General features: G+C 47.3%; 6 protein-coding genes across 6 annotated transcripts; 3 read left to right on the top strand and 3 right to left on the bottom strand.

The window, feature by feature from the left end:
* Positions 1 to 2,213: 2,213 nt before the first annotated feature.
* Positions 2,214 to 4,452, top strand: xlnR_1 (Xylanolytic transcriptional activator; the record flags this gene model as incomplete). Its single annotated transcript, XM_031153158.1, has 5 exons — positions 2,214 to 2,391; positions 2,497 to 2,797; positions 2,855 to 3,272; positions 3,321 to 4,015; positions 4,131 to 4,452. 5 exons carry the CDS (start codon positions 2,214 to 2,216, stop codon positions 4,450 to 4,452), a joined length of 1,914 nt encoding a protein of 637 aa, XP_031001809.1.
* A 1,338-nt stretch (positions 4,453 to 5,790) lies between these two features.
* Positions 5,791 to 7,066, top strand: lovC (Enoyl reductase; the record flags this gene model as incomplete). Its single annotated transcript, XM_031153159.1, has 4 exons — positions 5,791 to 6,039; positions 6,096 to 6,176; positions 6,251 to 6,808; positions 6,878 to 7,066. The coding sequence occupies 4 exons, from the start codon at positions 5,791 to 5,793 to the stop codon at positions 7,064 to 7,066; spliced, it is 1,077 nt and encodes a 358-aa protein (XP_031001808.1).
* Positions 7,067 to 8,135: 1,069 nt separating this feature from the next.
* Positions 8,136 to 10,058, bottom strand: met9 (Methylenetetrahydrofolate reductase; the record flags this gene model as incomplete). The annotated part of the gene is made up of 2 exons (XM_031153160.1): positions 8,136 to 8,308; positions 8,357 to 10,058. 2 exons carry the CDS (start codon positions 10,056 to 10,058, stop codon positions 8,136 to 8,138), a joined length of 1,875 nt encoding a protein of 624 aa, XP_031001816.1.
* Positions 10,059 to 11,092: 1,034 nt separating this feature from the next.
* Positions 11,093 to 13,966, bottom strand: alp4_0 (Spindle pole body component alp4; the record flags this gene model as incomplete). Its single annotated transcript, XM_031153161.1, has 3 exons — positions 11,093 to 11,500; positions 11,549 to 13,506; positions 13,567 to 13,966. The coding sequence occupies 3 exons, from the start codon at positions 13,964 to 13,966 to the stop codon at positions 11,093 to 11,095; spliced, it is 2,766 nt and encodes a 921-aa protein (XP_031001817.1).
* A 357-nt stretch (positions 13,967 to 14,323) lies between these two features.
* On the top strand, positions 14,324 to 15,238 carry pup2 (putative proteasome subunit alpha type-5; the record flags this gene model as incomplete). Its single annotated transcript, XM_031153162.1, has 4 exons — positions 14,324 to 14,348; positions 14,407 to 14,419; positions 14,490 to 15,015; positions 15,065 to 15,238. 4 exons carry the CDS (start codon positions 14,324 to 14,326, stop codon positions 15,236 to 15,238), a joined length of 738 nt encoding a protein of 245 aa, XP_031001814.1.
* Positions 15,239 to 15,495: 257 nt separating this feature from the next.
* LHYA1_G008243 (putative transcriptional regulatory protein) lies at positions 15,496 to 19,117 on the bottom strand (the record flags this gene model as incomplete). Its single annotated transcript, XM_031153163.1, has 7 exons — positions 15,496 to 15,846; positions 15,909 to 16,662; positions 16,713 to 16,775; positions 16,821 to 17,460; positions 17,561 to 18,250; positions 18,308 to 18,904; positions 18,982 to 19,117. 7 exons carry the CDS (start codon positions 19,115 to 19,117, stop codon positions 15,496 to 15,498), a joined length of 3,231 nt encoding a protein of 1,076 aa, XP_031001815.1.
* Positions 19,118 to 20,773: the final 1,656 nt, after the last annotated feature.

Below are 20,773 nucleotides of genomic sequence, written 5' to 3' on the forward strand. Positions count from 1 at the left end.
TGAGGATTTGTTCTGAAGGAGAAGAGGAGGTGGGGTGGAAGGTTATAGGTGATGGAACTGAGACCGGGGAGGGTTTGGGTGGTTCTGAGGATGCTGGAGCGATGCTGCTAGATCGCAACCCGCGTCTATTGCTTGTCATTTTCGAGGCATGACTTTAGTACGAGTTGCAAAGTGTTCTCGTGATTTTATTTTGAGAGAGAAGTTGGTACAGTAGGTCAGCGGAGAAGCCTAATCTAATCTGTTCAGCTTGCGATTGTTGATCAGGCAACACACTTCGCGGGGACTTAGACAAGGGTCCCGGCAAGACTCACATACTGTAGGGACTCGACCGTTACATGTTCACGTACTCTGTATAGTCTCATGATCAGTTCGGCCTTTATTTCAATCGCACCGAAAGATCCATTGCATTGTATATCGCCGATAGCAACAAAACCAAAGAGGCTTCCAATCAAAGAGAACAGCGCTGTATTCAGACAAATAAAGATAATATAATCATACTTCTCAACGCGAAAAGTCGGGTCGTACAGAAGAGCTTAATGAACGGCGCTGGGCAGTGATGTATTTGCAACATCTTGCATATCGTGTCGATCAAACGAACAGAGTGATGATACAATTTTCAGATCTACCACTGGTTGCCAGTCTATTAGTGCACGACCCCGAAAGCAGTTCTTCGATTAGTCCTCTATAGCCATTGCTGTATCAAATCGACCTGCGGGTATTGAGTCGTCTCGGAATCGCATATGGTAGTAGCACAGATGATCTAGGATTTCGTCACTCTAATAGATGGTATAATATTGGGACTATATTTGCCACTAAGCATCGTGTGCTAGTCTTGGGATGGCTTCCTCCTCACTGTATTCTCGGCTTCTCATCCATTAAGGAGTTTGAGGCATTACTCGAGGAGTTTCAAATGGATACCTTAAGTGCAGGTTTGTTGATTTTCCTTTTGGTATATAATCCAACCATGACTGACTATTATAAACCGGAAGATATTTCACTTCCTGAGTATGAGCATCCTGTCAACTCTTTCAATTCTTCAGTACCTTCCTTGTGAAGCGGGAGCGGGATATTAATATATGTGCTCGAGTTTTAAATCGAATTCATATGTACTGTACCATACGCTTTCATATGACAGTGTGTGTTCGAAGTCCAAAGCGTCATCTGCCAACTTCTTCAGATTACCTTTACGTTGATATGAAAACCGCTGATTTAGAAGTCTTCTTGAATTTGGATTTCCCTTTTCCCTCAAGCTCAAGCTCAAAGATATTTGCAAGCGTTAGAGAAATAGACTTGGACAGTTTGATTCAATGGCCGAAGAAGCTTCACTTCTTTGGATGATGCTACCAAACATGATGTACGCACCTGTTGGAACTTCTCCACAACATGGATCAGCGGTGGATATACCGACCGGACTCTGCGGAGAACATCTTACACAGTATGGTATGGCACTTATTCTTCTTACTCCCGAATGTATCCATGTTCAAACAAGAGACTGAGGTGAGGGGTCATCATTATATTAAATTGCCGCTTCTTGGATTTCAGCGGGCAGATCTCCTTCCTGCGTTTCACTGGCAGAGGTCACGACGTGATCCTATTTGATGAACGCTATCAAATATTCGTGGTTCACTCATTCTGGAAAGCTCCTTCGAAGCACCCTTTTGTTCTATTGGAGAAGAGGACAAGTTGTAGTGATGGTGCTACAGGTACACTTTCTTTATCTGATTCGTATAGATTTGCATGTCCTTTCTAAAGCAGGAGAGTTGACGTTGTTGGAGCTATACTTGAGGTTGGGGCCCCAGAGTTATGGCCCTCCTGATGATTCGCCCGGGATCTGGGTACTTCTCTCAGGGGGGACTGTACGAAGTATTGTATTGACTGAATGACATAAATCACCTTGTTAACCTTCACCTTCATCTTCATGCCCTTGACATTTATCTATATGTTTTTTTTATACTGTATACATATGTCCATTATAATTATATACGAAACGAATTACAATCTCATTGACCAGCTTTCATTGCATAAAACATACTTTTAGGAATAACACTCGTAGTCGATCCTTCCTTCTTCGCTGGCTTCGCTTAGTAAACATCGCCCTCAAGCCTGCGGCGACGTTCGAAATCTTAAAGAACGCGTCACATGGGGGACATTTATATACATCTGATAAGAAGTGGGAGAACAGATAGCTTGAGCCCCTGAGACAATATATATCCATGTCGGACTTCTTCAAGGCATTTGCCAATCCCACCGCCTCTACGGACGTTGCTTTCGCAACACAGTCTCCTCCGAATCAACAACCAAAGACCATATCAACACCTACAAAGCAGCGGCGTATATCTCGGGCTTGCGACTTCTGTTCACAGAGAAGTATTCGTTGTAAGCCCAGCACTGGTAAGTTTGCTGCCTATGTCAGAAAATTATCACCCAGCCTACCTCTGGAACATTTTCATGCCATGCATGTACTCTCACCTATTGTTCTATTTTAACCTTTCACAGAAGAGCCGCAGCGATGCCAGAGTTGCTTCGACTATGGTGTTGGTTGCACCTACGTTCGTCCAACGAAGAAACGTGGCACGAAGAGAGGAAGTAAGAGAAATAACAACCAAAGCAGCACAGGATCAGGATCACGAGATGGAGAACAAGATGCAAACATTCTTCTGGCATTAGTTCACGGCTCTCCAGACCATGAGAATATTTCTACTCGGGGAATCCTTGAGAAGTGGAAGTCTATGGTGGTGGACAATGAGGCAACGATTAAGCACCTTGTACATGTGTACTTTGAAGTAGTATATCCTCTGTAAGTTATCTTTGATATGATCATTGTCCACAGACCTCCCCACTCTAACATTATCAGATTCCCACTATTTCATCGCCCAAGTATGCTTGATAGGCTCAGACAACGTGAATACCTAACTAACTACTCCTTCTTCGCCGATATCATGTCAATTTGTGCCCTTGCATCATCCCGGGCTCGAGATGGAGCTTTATTTCCTGGGCGATGGGATACTAATCGCTTCCATGAGCCTTCTTCCGAGGTATTCTTCACGGCAGCTAGAGAAGCACTCCCAAGAGACCTGAGTGCAATGAAAGGTCTCGATTGGATGCGTACTTGTGTTGTTTTAGCTCTATATGGTATTCAAGTGAGTAATATTGACATCATGCACCAATACCTAGGCATCTATCACACCCTCGTCAATATAGACAGCCTTCACGACGAGAAGAATTGGCCCAAAAATATTGGTATTGTCGAGATTGAAATGAGGAGACGTCTTGTAAGTTATCATGCTTACATTGCAAGAGACATGGCTAAGATGTTTCAGTTTTGGTCCATGTATCAATTAGAAGTCTACGCTTCCACTACTTGGAACTCCGTCATCCGATGTCGAGAAGCTCAATCCCACGTCTTGTATCCAAGTGAAATCAACGACGAATTCTTCTCGGATGCCGGCTACCAAGGATTGAACACTCCAGTGCAAGGCTACAACCTACCACGAACATTCAGCAATCCCTCATGCTGGCTCTATGGATGGAACTTTACAACCGAGCTTTACCGAGTCCTCGAGCATGCAATGGACGATCTCCATCGCCGTCGGTCAGCCCCCATCGGGTCTTTCTCCCCTATAGACCTCTTTGGTCGCGATACCACTCAACACAGCGTAGTCCTGAGCAAAGTAATGTATATGTACGATGATCTACCCCGGAAATTCAAAGAAGCCAAGCTGCCGACAAACGGAAAACCCGATAAGGACGAAATATATAGTTTCCAAGCAGCAAATATTACTGCAACATTGCAACTCGTGCGAATGATCCTGTTTACATCAGAGGATGCCACAGTGGAGCAAAAATGCAAGATTGCTCGCGACCTTCTCGACGGGTTTTCGAAGATCCCTATTGTCTTCCTTCGAGCAATATCCTCACCCCTTTTGCACCATCTGGCAGGGATAGGCTCCATCCTAGGCTCCGTGATGGAAAGCCCTCTTTCAGAGTCCTCCTATCTCGAACTTCGCCATGTCTTGTAAGTGTTACCCTCGTTGTCCCATTGTCGGTGAAGAATTCCCTTGAAGTTTCGAGCAAGATGCATCCTGCTACCGTTCTCTTTTCATCAAGTACCTACCTCTGACCAATATTAGACTTAGCATGGCCGAACTTCTCGAAAATCTCGAACAGGGAATAACTCGCAATGTTGGCGCCGCCTCCCGTCTCCGTACTCACATTACATCAATCGATAACTACATGACAATTCAACGACAAAGAGGGGCCCAGTTTAGCATCGATGGCCTATCTGCTCCCCCATCATTCCGGAATACCTGTGGCAATGACAGTACCACTCCCAAAATTGATCCAAGCTTACAAGTCGCTGCATACCAAGACTCGGCGAACCCATATACCTACCAGACAAGCAATGCAATTAACGGAGCTGTGGAAGGACCGGAGATCACTGTGGCAGGGTAATTTCAATTGCCACCGCAGTTGCTGCACGGATGGTCATGGCCTTTTGATAGTACGCAGGGCCTTGGAGGGCTTTAAGAGGAAAAGAGTGTCGGGAATATGAAATGAAGCGGTGCCGTGTTAAATAGCACAGATACTATAAAGTATTATTCTGGCGTGGTGGGACAGCATCGGCATCCAGTCAAAACGAGCAATATCCAGTAGCTTCCACGAAAAGATTCCCCTGAGAAGTTATCAAATTTTAATCACTCACTCAAAATGAGACATTATTATGAGATAGCAAAATGTGCATGTACATCGGCGATTTGACTATCAATACAGGAAGGTTAATGGCTCATACCTGAGGCAATAATCTCAGTATGAATCTCAGCATCAGGAAATGCGGTGTTCTTGGATCGAATGACATCCTAAAGGGGTATTGTTTGTAGTGAAGAAGAAATTGGGAAAGAAGACGGGACTGGATAACCTTTTTAAAGAAGTAACTTAATTATATATGTAGGGAAAGGCAGATAGATACCCTAGGTACCTATATTCTCACCTGGACTAACAACCTCAGAGTAATACTTAGCATAAGTTAGTAGGTAAGTGAATTAGTGGGTAAGTGATCAAGAATTTACCTTGACTAGATATAAACTACAATAGGTGTTTTACTGTAAATGAATGGTTGGGCCCCACAGAAAATACCATAGAAAAAGAACATGCGCTGAGTTAATGAGTGAGTAGGTGTCGTATGGTCGCAGAAGTGGGTCAACTCCCGCTGCCAGCACTAGCACTATAAAACAAACCTAACCTATGAATATGACGTTTACTTAATTATTATATTGAAAATGAATACCGTATCATCTGGACTTAGGCACTAAATAGAGAAAGCTAGCACGTTAAACAGTATTTGTATATTATAAATGACAAGGTATTAAAGGATGAGCTTGGTGAAGCTTTTCTTCTAAATGTACTCTAGGTAATCGTGATTTCATCCGGAGAACAAATAGGGGGCACAGGTAGTGGGGCTCCAGCTAAGCGAGGACGGGGAAAGTGAAGGTTATACTTAGGCACTGTAAAACACCATACACCCTAGAAGGCTTCACGTCCCGCTGCAACAGGCCTTCGAATTATATCATGCCATCATGCGAGTAAGTGCTTGCTTAGAAATCAGCGGATGCAACGGTGTCTAATGCAACCTCCGCGTCCCGAGACTCAGTAGCATATCCCGAAAACTTCGGATAACCCGAAACTTCGTCTATTCTGTTCCCTCCTATAAAAGGGGTTATCCGTAGGTAAATATGCAATCCAATCAACCCAGCTCATTCTTCTTCTTACACCCTGCTCAATCCAAGATTCATCATGTCTACCCACTCAGCAGTTGTTACCGCCTCAGTCCGCGGACCCCTTGAAGTCATTCAAGTCCCTACGATCAAACCTTCGACAGGTGAACTCCTTGTCAAGGTAGAATGGACGGCTTCTACACCCCTAGATCTCCACCAGAATGATAGCGGGCTTCTCGTGCAGCATCCACAGATACTGGGGGGCAACATCGCCGGGACAGTCGTAGAACTTGGTCCGGAGGTGAAGAATCTCAAGCTCGGAGACAAGGTGCGTTCTTTTATACTTACCACTTACTACGTGCATGTCTCTGACACATTCTCTAGGTATTCGGATTCGCATGGAGAGAGCAGAAAGAAAAAGCACACCAGGAGTTAGCTACTGTCCCAGAGTATCTCCTCGGAAAAGTAGCCCCTCCCTCGCTCCACCTTATTTTACCCTTTCCCCTCACCATCCTCGTATTAACAATAGGAAAAACTAGATCCCATCCAATGTCACCCCGCAAGCAGCAGTAACGCTCGCCGACAACTTCGTCACAGTCTTCCACGCCATCACCACCGACCTCCGCCTTCCCCTCCCCTGGCCCCGCCCCACCGCAGCACCCGAACACGCACACTCCCCCATCCTGATCTGGGGCGGTGCTTCGTCCGTCGGGCAATACGCCCTCCAGATCCTAAAGTACTACAATTACACCAACCTCCTGACCACCGCCTCCCCGCACCACCACGAGTTCCTGAAATCGCTCGGCGCGAAAGCCGTCTTCGATTACCGCCAGCCCGATGCGCCGGCCCAGATCCTCGCCACGGCCGGAGCTGGCGGTGTGCCGTTCATTCTGGACTGTATAGGATCTCAGAGCGGGAGTCTAGCGCCGCTGGCGAAGATCGCGGGTGAGGGGAGTAGAGTTGCTGTTTTACTGCCGGTTATTGTGCGCGATGCGACTGAGACCGAGGCGCCCGAGTATGCGATGGATGTTAGGGCTTCCGCGGCGTGGAAAGAGGGCGTCGATACTAGGGGTGTCAGAACGCATTTCTATCTTGAGGTGAGTCTTCTCTAGACCTAATCCATTGGAGGGGAAGTTTAGGTAGGGGCTGACGTGAAGTGAACATAGAATGAGTTTTTCAAGGAGAAGCTCCAGAGCGAGATCATGCCTACACTACTTGAGCAAGGCATCATCAAGCCGAATAAGTATCGGATTATCGAGGGTAAAACACTGGTTGAGAGGGCACAGGGTGCTATGGATGCGCTAAGGCGGAAGGAGGCGAGTGGGGAGAGGTTTGTATGGAGGATTTCTGAATAGATAGACATGCTCCGGATTTGGGCTTATGATCATTCTGGAGGGCTGAGCTATCATAGAACTATCCGTATTATAAACTAGAAATGCACCTTTTATTGCCAATGCTCGATCTATTTTCAGATGACCGTGTAATGATCTACGAATTTGCTCGTTGAAGTGAAACCCAGTTTATGTTGGATACGGGGCAAGATCGCTAAATTTTAGCGACTTGACTTCTGTAGACTTAGCGAGCTGCCCTTGTGACTTTAATGGTTCTCGAAAAGCAAGCAAGCAAGCACTTGAACCCCAGAGTTTGACCTACTTAGAACCAAGACGGCCTTTCAACTTGGATAAGTCATAGTCGCGAAAGTAGCATAGACCACAAGAGAGACGAGACGTACGTGAACTACCAAACCAAAATAGCGGTGCATGCCAGAACATTCCATGTCTGATGGGACAAATTGACAATAGGGCAGTCCTTGACTGAAGCATCATAGCCAGAGTATTACGAGTCGGAGTAGAAATCAGGTGAAGCATGAGTGATCCCGAGTTCTCAATACGAAAGATGTCCTCCGCAGCCAAAATTGATAGTATGCCGTGTTCACAAGTAGTAAAACAGACAAAATATGCGCGTTCACTGTTCTTCATACGCGTATTTCAACCTCCTCTCTCGCTTTTTGCGAGCTAAGAACTATGCACCTATCTGTTGTTGAATATCATGCAATGCCGTTGAAGGCCTCCCTCGTTTAACAAAATCCGCATTCAAAGGTGGATAAATAGCCCACCCAATAAACAAATTGCTGTTATCATGAATCGTTGAGATCCCTTTTATAAACGCCTTCCCCCCCGAAGATCGTTGAGATCTTCTCAACGCCAGAGTTGAGATCCTGGTTTTCATTGTTCAAAACCTAAACTTGTTGAAATCTGCCTTAACACCGCCGCTATGTGCAAACACTTAAATGCCGTTGTTGAACCCCTGTGATGCATCAAAATGAGCAAAAAGAAAAACCGCCTGCCATATCGTTCGCTATGACCATGCATGTTGAATCATTATATCGTTGAGAATTCGTTTCTTTGAGAAAAAGAATGTTGCTTATGCGCCGTTCATGACGGAATTATTTTCTAAAACATCGGGCTGAGAACCGTTGACGCCGTTGGTATCGATGCCGTTCTTATATTCGACTTCAAAAGGCTTATCAATGCTAGGGACTGAAAGCTCGTCGAAGAGTCGGAAGAGACCATGTGTCTGATGGAAGTCATTGTGAACTGTGTTTTGTTAGAAGCGAGTTGTAAAGCAACTTAAAAGGAACTTACCAATATTGACCAGGAACCAGTTCTCCATCATGTTCTGGATTAAGTTACGACTAGGGCTGAGATTAGAGTAACAATGCGCCCAGTCCATTCCAAGGCGGAATGCTTCATCCTTCCAAGCTAAGAAACTGATGGTCTCGACAATCGTTGGCTGCACGATTTCCTTTCCGGGAAACACACCCCAAGTCACGGCATTTGGCCCGTCACCTGGCGCATTGGTCTTGAGCTCTCCAGCTTTGTTGACGGCATAGTAGGTAAGATCAGGGTCGCGCTCGATTCTCTGAATTAGCTCATCCATCAATTGTGGAGAGACCAATAATTCCAAATAAGCTTTCTGGTAGACATAACCATTCGCTGGACCCCAGCCATAAACCGGATCGGAAGATTTCACCCCATCTACAGCTGGTTGGGAATTGACTGTTAAGAAGCCGCGCTTATTTAACCCGATGAGGTCGGCTTTGATGGAATCAGCTTCACTTGTGATGGGGGCTTCGCTCCACGGAAGACTGTCCACGCCATTTTCGAGGTATTTTACGAAAATTTCGGCAACGTCCTTGATCGAGATTGGTTCGCCCCAGCGCTTCCGGTTCTGTTCGTTGGTTCCCTTCAATCCAATACCGTACGCATCCAATTCCCCGAAAGCAGGAGATCTCGAGTCACCCCATCTGCCATTAGGAAATTCGTCCCATTCTTGGGTTCGTGCCACGTAGGACTTGTTGCGATTCTTCCAAAAGATCGGACGAACATCCTCTTCTCGGCGACCGAGCCCAAGAGATTGCCTCCATGGCAGAGCCTGTTTGAGTGGCCGTTCATCTGATGGAGTTAGTTTTAAATCCTCAAGAACCATTTTAGTGGCCTGTGCGAGGTTCATCGTATAGAAATGCAGGTGGTGGATCAGTCCTGAATCCAGAATTTTGCGGCACATTTCGGCCACCAATCCCGTCCCAATATTTCGAACCGCAGCATCGTCATTCTTGACCTTTTCCAGGGCTTCCATCCATTTGGGTGGAATTGAGCAATTCATGTGGTTACACCTCCGTAAAAAGCTAGCATACGTATTTATAGGCATGATGCCAGGAACAATGGGAATAGTAATCCCCTTTGCCCTGACCTTTCGAACCCAATCGAGGAAATTGTCCACGTCGTAGAACATCTGGGTTACGATGAATGTAGCTCCGGCATCAACCTTCTCTTTTAAGTGGTCCACCAATAGTTCCAGATCGTCCTGGTCATCACAGCCCTCTGGGTACCCAGCAACCCCTATATCGAAATGATTGCCGTACGTGTCTCGAATATGCTTGACAAGATCCTTTGCGTATTGGAATCCTCCCTCGGTAGCTTCCCATTTCTCATTCTCTCTGGGTGGATCTCCACGGAGCGCAAGAATATTCGTACAGCCAGCTTTATATGTTTCCTTCAGGGCCTCGTTGACTTTCTCCTTTCCCATATCGGTGCAAGTAAGGTGCATGCATGTCTCTAGTCCGTATTGCGATTGAGCCACGCCCACCATCTCGCACGTCAGTTGTGCCAGGCGCCCTCCAGCTCCCCATGTAATATCGATGAAGCTGGGGCCGAGTGCGTGCATGCGGTCCATACGGTCGTAGAGGTTCTGCACACCTTGTGCGGTCTTGGGAGGGAAGAATTCGAAGGAGAACTTGGGCTGCTTCGACCGTTCGGCCTCGGACAGCATTTGAGAGACGTGCATTCTGGCGGTTTAGGAGATAGATTGTTCGATATCAAAATATATACTAAGGCAGAGGCCTGTGGTTAGCAAGCTTCGAGGTCGGGGAAATGAAGGGAAAGAGGCTCTGATCGAAATCTTTACTCGAGATCATAACGCCCGGCCAAAGGTGGGCTGAACCCAGAGCTCACAGATGCTCTTACAGACAGACATATAAGACCTGCAGGGCACCCAATGCAGGGAAAGGCACTTACCACGTTCTAGGAATATCTCTAGTATCCAAGTCAGGACTCTGTGTTCTATTCTATCCGGCGGCGAAAGCTAGCCGAAATAACGTTTGCGAGCCCACCTTTCAAGCACTTCCCTCTGCATATGGTTCGCACCACGTAGGAGAGAGAGGAGAGTCTGGAGATGGAGGGATGCGAGTGTGGGGTGTGAGATGTAATAATGCGGCAACACGAAGGGTATGGGGGAGAGAGCAAATAGAAAGCGGTCAAATTTTTGCGCAGTTCGGGGATTTTTAGCGACCTTCGGAGGTTTGATACTGATCTACTAGCGGATTCACTCATCATTTACAATGCCATATGTGTTAATGAATATAAAGTATATCGTATCTAATATCTGTAAACATAAATATCACATACTAGTACTTCATCTTTATTTTCGCAGGTAATACTACCATGTCCACGAGATTCAAGTCAGGAACCCGCCACCGAGGGGCACTTCGACCCCTCCCCTCTTCGCCGTTGCACTACAGGGGTTCACTGGGCCGTGGCATGTCTTCATGTGATTGGTTCAATGCAAAACCAGGCCAGGTACCCAGGTCCAGGGAAGGAGTACGAGTACGGTATCTCAGGCCGGACTCCGTAGGGATGAATGGTGGTGTTGGTATAATCTTTGGGTTTATTTTCATACACAAAAGCCTCAAGGTTTTTCGAGCCTCTAATTGTTCGCACGCTTCGGCGACCGAGTAAACGCCCGGATTGTAGATACAACCGACCCCTGGATATCATAATTACAGCAATGCTACAGCACCGCAATTTCATTATCTCATAAACTCATGCTTGAACCGCTGCATCTCCATCAGCTTTCAGACCGCTGTACTGCGTTCCCTGATTTGCTGTGCTCAACCTTGCACACAGTCCCAATAATACCACCGTCTCAGTGGCAGCGTAGTGATTCAGCGAGTCTAGCAGGATTTGTAAGTGCCTGCTGAAATGGAACTCGCACTTCTTAACAATTTCCCACATCTTCTCCAGTCGTGCATCCTCAGTACCCGGAGGATTGGAGGTTGAATCGCCCTGCCGTTGGCTTCGATGAGTCTGATATCGTGCCCATTGTGATTGGTTCATGTGAGCTGGCTTTTCTGCACCGGCAAGGTCTGGATCTGTTCGCTCCAATTCTCGTGAGAGGTGGCCAGTGTAGGATGCAAATAGGGTGCAGGTCTGCATCAGTTTTGAATGGACCTAGATTTCATAAGTCAACAGCTACTCATCTTGAAGTCGGCCACATACCCTTAGAAGTCTACTGTTCGTAAGCATACACTCCTTCAGACATGTATCAAGAAAATCAACATGGTCTTGCATAAGCTCGTCCACAGTTCGTACTGGTGGTGGTCCACCCTTACCATCCTCTTTGGCATTGAGTCTCGCCATCAGAGCTTGCCAATTCGGCTCAATAACCTCCGCTGTGCAAAAATACAAGAGTTGTTGGACAAAAACTAACATGCGAGCTCGCAATGTAAATACTCGTCGTTTCAACAGCTCTATTTCCTTATTCGAACTTTTATGGGACCAACTGGCAGCTCGGTTGTGCGTCTGCCAGCTTGTAAGGAGCTGGTTTTCCAGGTATCGTAAGGAGAGAAGGTATCGGAACAAAGCCTGGTATCTCCAAACCGTCTTTCGGCTGATGACAAGTGACACGGGAAATGGGACGGAGTAATCCAGCTGCAGAGAGGTGAACCCTATAGCCGCCTTGTCACTCTCGTTACTTGGCTGAGCAGTAGCTGGGGTCTGAAGTGATTCGCCTTGCTCGATTCCTGAAATGTTGACCACTCTTGTCAATGAGTTTGTCAAACTGACCTCATTCATCTCAATCTTAATATCTTCCTTGAATGGATCCTGTGCTGCAACACTGCCAGGTTGCCGTAATACAATGTCCAGCAAAGATTGTAACTTGTTAGTGTTGACTTTCTTGACCGGTTTGGAAAGCTCGGAATTGCCAAGCTCCAGGAAAGAAGAGAAGAAGTCGGACCTGTCGAGGAAGAAGTAGTGCTTGAGAGATCTAAGTCGTGCAGGTAGTGCATGTGTTGTCAACAGCAGCTGCAGAAGAGATTCATTGGCATGTGCATAGGCGCTGTTGACATTGTCCAAGAAACGGTTGTCATCAAAAGATCGCGGAACATCTGTGACATCTTTGCTCACATCAACGCCGCCACATTCCCTTACTACGTTCAAATATTTGCCGGCCAGCAGAACCTTGTCTTTAACATCTTCGAGCTGTGGAGGTACATCGTTGTCTCTGATCGTGTACCGCCTTTCCCAGTATTCGTCGGTGTAATCTTCCTCTAATCGCTCCCGTCTGATACTTTTCTGCTCTCGGACCAAGAACTCTGCATGAGGATCCTTGATACTTCCATGATGAAGCCACTCATTCAGCATCATCATGTAGGGTCGACTGGCATCCCTCAAAAGAGACGTAAGAAGCGATCGAGCAGCAGGGTCTCCAGACATAGTCTCCAAACGCTTCGTGATGAGTCCCAAAACACTACCACCTTTACAAATCTTCTTCCCAGGTATGTTTCCTGGACCAAGTTCTCCTTCCTCTCTTAAAGTCTCCAAAATGTTCTCAATATCATCTAAACCATCGTCAGAATCCTCAAGGTCCTCTTCTAATAGCGAGTTTCGCTTCAATATTGCGTGGGCCAAGGAGTAGACCTGGAACATCATATGGCTCGTAGGTAGAGTATGAAGATTTAGTACGTGTAATGTGAATGAAGGATTGGTCAGAAATTGGGTCTCCAGTTGAGCAATCAAGATTAAATAATCGTGGAGAAGTTTCCGGATCGCAGCGCAAAGGGCATGATTTACAGCTCCAAACTCTTCTCGGCTTTGAACTTCCACAAATGCCTCAATGGCACCATAGTGCGTTGCCATTTTTAACATTGTCGTCGTCAGATCTTGTAGACTGGGATCTAGCCCAGGCAATATTTTATATCCGGGCCCCGCCAGACGGTCTTTCTCCACAGAAGGATTATAGTTTTTGGAGAATCTGATATATTGCCCTTCATAGCCCATAAATACCATTAGTAAATCCTCGAGGATCGCCGCCTCTTGTACCTCCAAGGATAGTTCATGTAATGGTTTAGGCTGCAGAGCTTGGGGAGCTTGAGACGCAAGTGGTGGTATAGATATTCGCGATGCCAAAGGTGCAGTTGTATGAGGAATCAGGGATACTTCCGGAAGCCATGGTACTATTCGAACAGTCAGACATTGTTTAAATCGCATTCTTGTATTTCTTTAAAATAGCGTACCTTCTGGAGCCTCCACTCTAGACTTAGGCCTGGGGTCTTCAGAGTATGTCCGACTTGGCTCGGCTGGCCTTGGCCTCTCTACAGGATGTGAAGATGGTGCAGTCCGACGGTCTGGACTTCGAGTTCTCTTGCTCAGAGTTTCTCTCGTAGTAACATGGACTCTCTCGGTCCGCCTTTCTTCTACCCCTCTATTCGTTCGCTGCGTTCCTGACGCCGCTCTTCTGTGAGTCGTTCCAGACGTAGAGGGCTGAGGCGATTGCGTCATTCTAGAATCCGATCTTTCATTTCTGCTTCTTTCTTGCGCAGATGCGCGTAGTGGTTGTCCTTGTCCACTTCCAGTATCTGCCGCTGTCTTTCGCTCAGCACGTGATGAAGCTCTGGTACTGGCCGAAGAAGACATGTCCGTCACATTTGGGCCTACTGGTAGGCTATAGACATAGAGGGTTTGCGGTGTCCCTGAAGCGTTGAGAGGATTCAGATGTGGTACGGTATATTGAAGTTGTCCGCTTGGAGACGCGACTATCGCGACTTCCCAAATAACACTAGCACTGAATTGGGCTTAGCTCTCCCGTCACCTAGATTCGTGTTTCTGGCCTGCCTGCGCTGCATCAACAACCTCAAAGCTGTTACTTTCGAGCCAAAGACCTTCGTCCTTAATCACCAAAGAACTGTGAGACTTTAGGCATCCAAGAATACTGATATCCCCCCCTCCCATCACCTCCGACCTTGACAACCTCAACACGCCAATACCTTCAAGATGTTTATTGCTCGGTCAGAATATGGTATGTAGCTGAGAGCTTCCCAAGCTATTTGTAGATTTGAAACTAACTCCCTAAACAGATCGTGGTATCAAGTATGTTTTCAAGCATCTTCTGCAGCTTCAGAAACTCCGTAGCATCAACCAAATCTGACGTCCCGTTTAGTACCTTTTCCCCAGAAGGCCGTCTCTTCCAAGTCGAATACTCTCTTGAAGCAATCAAGCTCGGCTCGACCGCAATTGGTGTAGCTACAGGTGGAGGAGTAGTACTGGGCGTCGAAAAGCGTGTCACATCCACCCTCCTCGAGACCTCATCCGTCGAAAAGATCGTCGAAATCGACCGCCACATTGGCTGTGCTATGTCCGGACTGCAAGCCGACGCCCGATCGATGGTCGAGCACGCCCGAGTAGAATCGCAAAATCACGCCTTCCATTACAACGAGCCGTTGAGGGTTGAGAGCTGTACACAGGCCATCTGCGATCTAGCGCTGAGATTCGGTGAGGGTGCTGATGGCGAGGAGAGTATTATGAGCAGACCGTTTGGTGTTGCTCTTCTGATTGCTGGGTATGACGAGGATGGACCACAACTGTACCATGCAGAGCCAAGTGGAACTTTCTACAGATATGATGCTAAGGCTATTGGCTCGGGTTCGGAGGGTGCGCAGGCAGAGCTGCAGAATGAGTTCCACAAGGTAGGTTCACTATTACTTGAAGACCGAAAAATGGCTAACACGTTTTTAGTCTTTGACTATTGAGGAAGCCGAGACGCTTGTGTTGAAGACATTGAAGCAGGTGATGGAGGAGAAGCTGGATTCGAAGAACGTCCAACTAGCAAGCGTGACCAAGGAGAAGGGTTTCAGAATCTACACCGATGCAGAGATGGCTGCCGTTGTAGAAAGATTACCAGCGAATTGAAAGGAGGGAATACCACAAATTTCTACGATAGAGCATAAAGCACATTCGGAGTTATGAGGTCAGATGAACTCAATATAACATGTACAATACCAAGTGTAATCATGACCACAAGCATTTATATTTGCTGAAACGTGGGTATGACCTTTGCGGCTCTGCCAAAGTTACCGTAGGCTTATTTCAGAAATCATCTACCCAAAGCCAACACGTTTGCTGCCTGATTTTGGATCGAGAGGTTTTGGACTCCTTTTCAATACGCATTACGCCCCTTCCCCACCCTCATTATCCAAATCCAAAGTTTCAAAATCCTCTTCTACCCCCAATATCCCCAGTGCATAGTGTACCCTATCACCTCCACTAACAATCATCCTCCTCTCATCAATAGTCTTTCCCTCAAATGCCTGATCAAGCCTCCTTGGTTTGAGCCAAATATCCGGAACGTCTCTTGGAGTCGTTATCCGAGTATACGCAGGGCCCTTACCCAGCTCGGCGGTCTTGCACCAGGACGTCTCGCAGCCTGTGGCAATCGCCAAGGATGTCTGCCAGCCGGTCAGGCGTGCTATATCGTGCAGCCGGGAGACAGTCCAGGAACGTTGGGCTGCGTTTTGATACTAGTAAAATGTCAATATCAATGGATTTAGAAAGGGAAGGGAGAGGGAGAGGGGATATTCACCTGTACACCCGAGACAAACAGACACGTGCTCGACTCTATCAACGCCGCGCCCACACTCGGATTCACCTCCTGCATCCTCTCACAATCCGGCGCAATCCCCGCCGCGATCCGGCCTATCTGATTCGCATAGTTCGCCGTCTGACGCGCCGCTATCCCAGCTGCCATCATCGCCGCGGGTGGCATGCTTGGGTGAGCGCGATGGCACACTATGAGCGCCATGTAAAAGTTCATCCATATTCCCGCAATGCCATACGTGCGATACTGCAATGCAGGACCAAAGGGCGTCTGAATCGGAGCGGAGAACTCAGGACCGAGGGCTTGGAAATCCTCGCCAAAGTGGTCTTCGAGGATGGCGAACCCGTTGCGGATGTCTTGCCATTCTTCATCTGCGTCGAGCTTCTTGGCTTCCAGGTCGAGATCTTCGGCCGACTGCGTGCTTTCCGGGGAACTGTCGCGAGCTGAGGAGAAGCCCATGGGCATTTGGGGTGGTTTGACACCGGGGACCATGCCGCTGAAGTCGGGCATTTGGGGCATTTGCGGTGGTACTTGCTGATTCGGCATCTGGGGAAATGATGGGGATTGTGTTTGGGGACCGGTCCCTGGACCAGGCCTAGGGCCGTTGTTATTGAACATGCTCTGTGGTGGGCGCCAGCCCCCATTTGCTTGTATCTGCTTGCGCTTTCTCTTTAGATCTTTGGCTGCGAAATCCGCGACCCTCCCCATGAGGAGAATTACGTGATCAAAAGTACCATAGCTGGTATGCGTTAGTTGAATTACGCGGCGAATAGGGGGGGGTCTTCTTACGTTGCATTGAGACGGCCAGGAGCCGCTCGTGGAGGACAATGGCTCCATAAGTCATATTCCATGCTATTTATTGTCAGTTTCATTTGGCAGTGAGAAGATACTACTTACAAAAGCCGACCTCCCCCAAGGATGGCTTGATAGGCGTCTTGTTTACAATACCACCAGAACAGATCGCGTTGTGTTTCATATAACTCAAGATCTCTCTCCGAATAAGTTTCCCCGCTGTCGTCCTGGAAAGTGTCGTCGACAACTTGCCCAAATTGATCATAGCTGAGCTTCTTGCCCATTAACATACTGACAATGGTCTCATCCACGTCGTCGACATACAACTGGTGCCTAAGCCTATCATCATAAAAGTTATGGCCGACTTCTTGCTGCTGGGTTTGATAATACCTCATGCGCTCTTCCCAACGCTTTTGGACTTTTTGAGATTTGATATACCTTGTCATGCCTGCGAAATCAATCTCCCTGACTAGTTGTCGTGCGCCGAGTAAATGGTTGCTCCATTTCTGATGATCTGCGGTCCAGACCTCGAAGAATGCTAGTAGCATTGCGGCAGCTAATGTTGCTGGCTCACTTCTTCGAGTAGGGCTGCCTATACATTTTGCAGTACGTCGGAGACTAATCGCATAATGCTTCAGCGCTGCCGTGATGGGTTCACCTTGGAGCTTTGCTATTTGAATACTTGCAAGTGCAAGCATCGCATGCAGCAGCGCCGGGTGTCGAAGTGCAACAGTGGAGAAGGTGTCTATTCTTTGTTAGATTCGATATTTCGCGATGTCCAGTCCACAGAAGAGAGGTATGCAGCATATCGAAAGTGCGTGCTCAAAATTTAGATACCAACTTACAAGTCCAAATATGCTGTTGAGATAGCGGTACTGGCTGCCCTTGGAATATCAACGAAGGGTTGGCGGGATGTCTCTCAAACAATGAAATGCTAGGGGCCGTAACATTAACAAAGTGACAAAATATTCGAGCTGACATGCTGTCACTCAACGGCGAAGATTGAGGAGATGGGACATAATTTGCAAGCATATCTGGCCGGTCAATAAAAGACTTGAAAGAACGAACTAGGTGACCTTGGCTCTCTTGTCTCTCTTGGACAGCTTGAGTTGCCACAACAATGCCCAGGTCGTTGCTCTTGATGTGGCCCAGGAAGTCGTCTTCCCAAGTCGCAGAGCCGGTGTAATCTCCCATGGCAACATCATCATCGGACACATCAAACGGGTCGTCATCATCATCGATGGTATACCCTTGAGTGCTCTTTGAGACTGTTGATTGCTCGATGGGCCACTCAGTGGTATGTTGCGAAAATTGGGTGCCCAAGCGCGGTTGAGCTTCTTGGTAGTTTTGAGACAACCCATCATACCTTTCCTGTTCTTCCGCAGGAGCTCTAAGCTCATTCTCTAGCTTTACGCGCGAGGAAGATTGTAGGCGAGCCTCGTTTGAAAAGGCAGAACTACTTGAAGTCGAGCTCCCCACGTTTTGGGTTTTCCACTCTGAATTTGTTGCGAACGAATGATACAACGGTGTTGAGGCTGCAAATAAATTGTTAGCGCGTTTCAACAGATTTTAGATGAAGTACTCAAACGCACTATTCGGCCCAGCTGACCAGTCTTGGGGGCTTGTTTGTGCCGGTGTTTGTAGGGCCTCGAGTTTTGGAGCTTCTTCAACAAGGGCGTTGAAGTCATAATGAACTGCTTTACCTTGTCCATGGGGTCTATTGTTTGGCTCGGGAATATGTGAGCGATCCACGGCATCGAACTTAATTTCAACAGACTGCAGTGGTTGTGGTGGTAGACTATTGTGTGTAGATATGTCTCTAGTGTCACTTTGAAACGTATATTGCCTTCGCTCTAATCCTACAGGTGTTGCTGGTGGAATACCAGCAGCGGCAGATATATCAAATGTTTGGAATGATGATCCACGAGGTCCAAGTTTTGGTGCAATGGGAAGAGGGGTTTGAGTGGGTTTTGTATGTTGTTGAGGTACGCCATGATGAGACACCGAAGATCCAGAGCCACGGGCAGAAAACGAGCCTTGTAATGATGCAGATAGGGACGGCCGGTAGGCATTTAGAGGATCTTTGAAGACAACTCTCTGAGTGTAGCCCTCACACTGGCGTTTGGATTTAGTACAGTTTTGGCATGTTGGACGCTCTTCGCCACACTTGATACGGCGTTTTCGACATGCTATGGTCAAGACGGATCAAAGTCAGTCAAAAATTGCTTATGACCGTGCCGTGAATGCAGACTCATGTTTCACTTACTCAAACATCCCGATTTTGTTCTTTTTCTTCCCTTCTCTTTTGATCCAGGCTTCCTGGGCGGTTGTTCTCCATCTGGGTTTTTGGGGGCCTCGTTACTTTGCTTGCCCTGATCTACGGAAAGCTCAGCATTCTTCATAATGATTTTATCCAGATTCTGATGGTCCAGAGAGACGGAATATCATGATCTATACTCAACACGTGAAGCGTTAAGTGAACTCAAAATATGCACGGGCCGGGTGTCTCAGAGAGAAGACTATACCCGTCAGTGGACCGCCAGCGGAGGGTGAAAATGTCGACAGGAAAGATAGAAACGCAGGTTTGACTGGCGTCAAAAATGTCTCCCGGGTGGCGCTGAAGAGTCCAAGAGGCTGATAGAAATGAGTACCGCGCGACGGGTTGGAAAGTTGGAGATCCGAGCCGGCCGTTGGGAAGACGAAGCTTGAACGGTTAATGCAATTGCGGCTGGCTTAGTTGACATGTAAGGCGTGCCGCTTGTCCTAAAGTATTATTATGAGTTTAGTTTAGTACCGAGTATGGGATCCCGGCTTGAGAGCATGTGGAAGTTCGAGTCACATATGGCCTATGGAATGAATTCTAGCGCGTGGTACAATCAGTAGGAGTACCATCACACACCATCAAGCTCTCATGAGACTTGAAAGGAGAGCTTTTGCTTTTCAGGAATGGAATAATATGGTGTTGCAAGAGACATCGGCAACGGGAGTCAGGACTAATGCACTCGGCTTCCGTGTAGAGTGGGCTAGGCGCGGAGCAAGTAAGCCTTGCGAGCTTGAAGGAAAAGTGGTGCTGATATTAGTTCGAAAGTTCGAGTACACCCATTGACTGGTGACACTAGTGAAGGATCGTGCAACTGGAGATCTTGCGTCAACGACAGTACAGTACTAGTTGGCCGGAGATATTCCTTTGTGCAGTCTCTCAACCGGCTGCTAGGCGGGTGATCGCATTGCGTTTGGCATTCTCCAGCTCTAAAAAGCCACGTTCGAGCTTAAGCAGGCGCTAATCTGCAATGTCTGGTGTTGATCATGTACACGCAGGATACGCTGGAAATAGAGCTTAAATCCTTGAGAATACAATATAACGCAAAGGAACTATTTTCAACATACAAATCAGAGATAAGACTTCGCCATGGGGATTCCCGCTCGAGCTGCTGCCGCCAATCTGATTCTCAAGAGGTAAGTTGGATTATGGATAAAGTTGAAGGCGGGCGAAGTGATTGAGGCAAATTGACGAATGGCGCTGCGGATCAGGCTTTTGTGTATAACGCACTCCACCGAATGCCGAAGACCTTTGGGTTGAGGTGGGGGTGAGAATCTATTTCTGTTCAACGGCTGGTAATGTCAGTCCCGTGCTGCTGGTGTCTTCATTTCATCGATGGCGATGGCGATGAGACGGGAGGAATGGATGGTAGTTGAATACCAAGTGGTTTAATAGGATGGTAAAGTACGGGAAGCCATGTGCATATGTGGAAGTCTGTGCATATTACGCTATTGTATACCACACCTATTAGTCCCCCTGGCCACTTTGTATCGGTACCCCAAGAAATGTTTATGCTAGTAAGCTTTTCCCTCCAACCAAGGCCCTTGATCTCATGCCGGCATCTCAGATTGCTCGTAATCTACACCAATACCATATGCACCAGCAATCAGATGGAATGTATTTTTAGGTTTTAACTCAAGAAGGAGGATCGCTCTGCATCTCCGTATTTAGACACCATCACTTGTTTTTTCTTTCTTCTTTGTCAGTAACATATAAAAGTCAAATTGAGTTCAACTTC

This window comes from Lachnellula hyalina, assembly GCF_007821495.1.
Source record: "Lachnellula hyalina strain CBS 185.66 chromosome Unknown contig00209, whole genome shotgun sequence".
In the NCBI taxonomy this organism is placed as follows: Eukaryota; Fungi; Ascomycota; class Leotiomycetes; order Helotiales; family Lachnaceae; genus Lachnellula; species Lachnellula hyalina.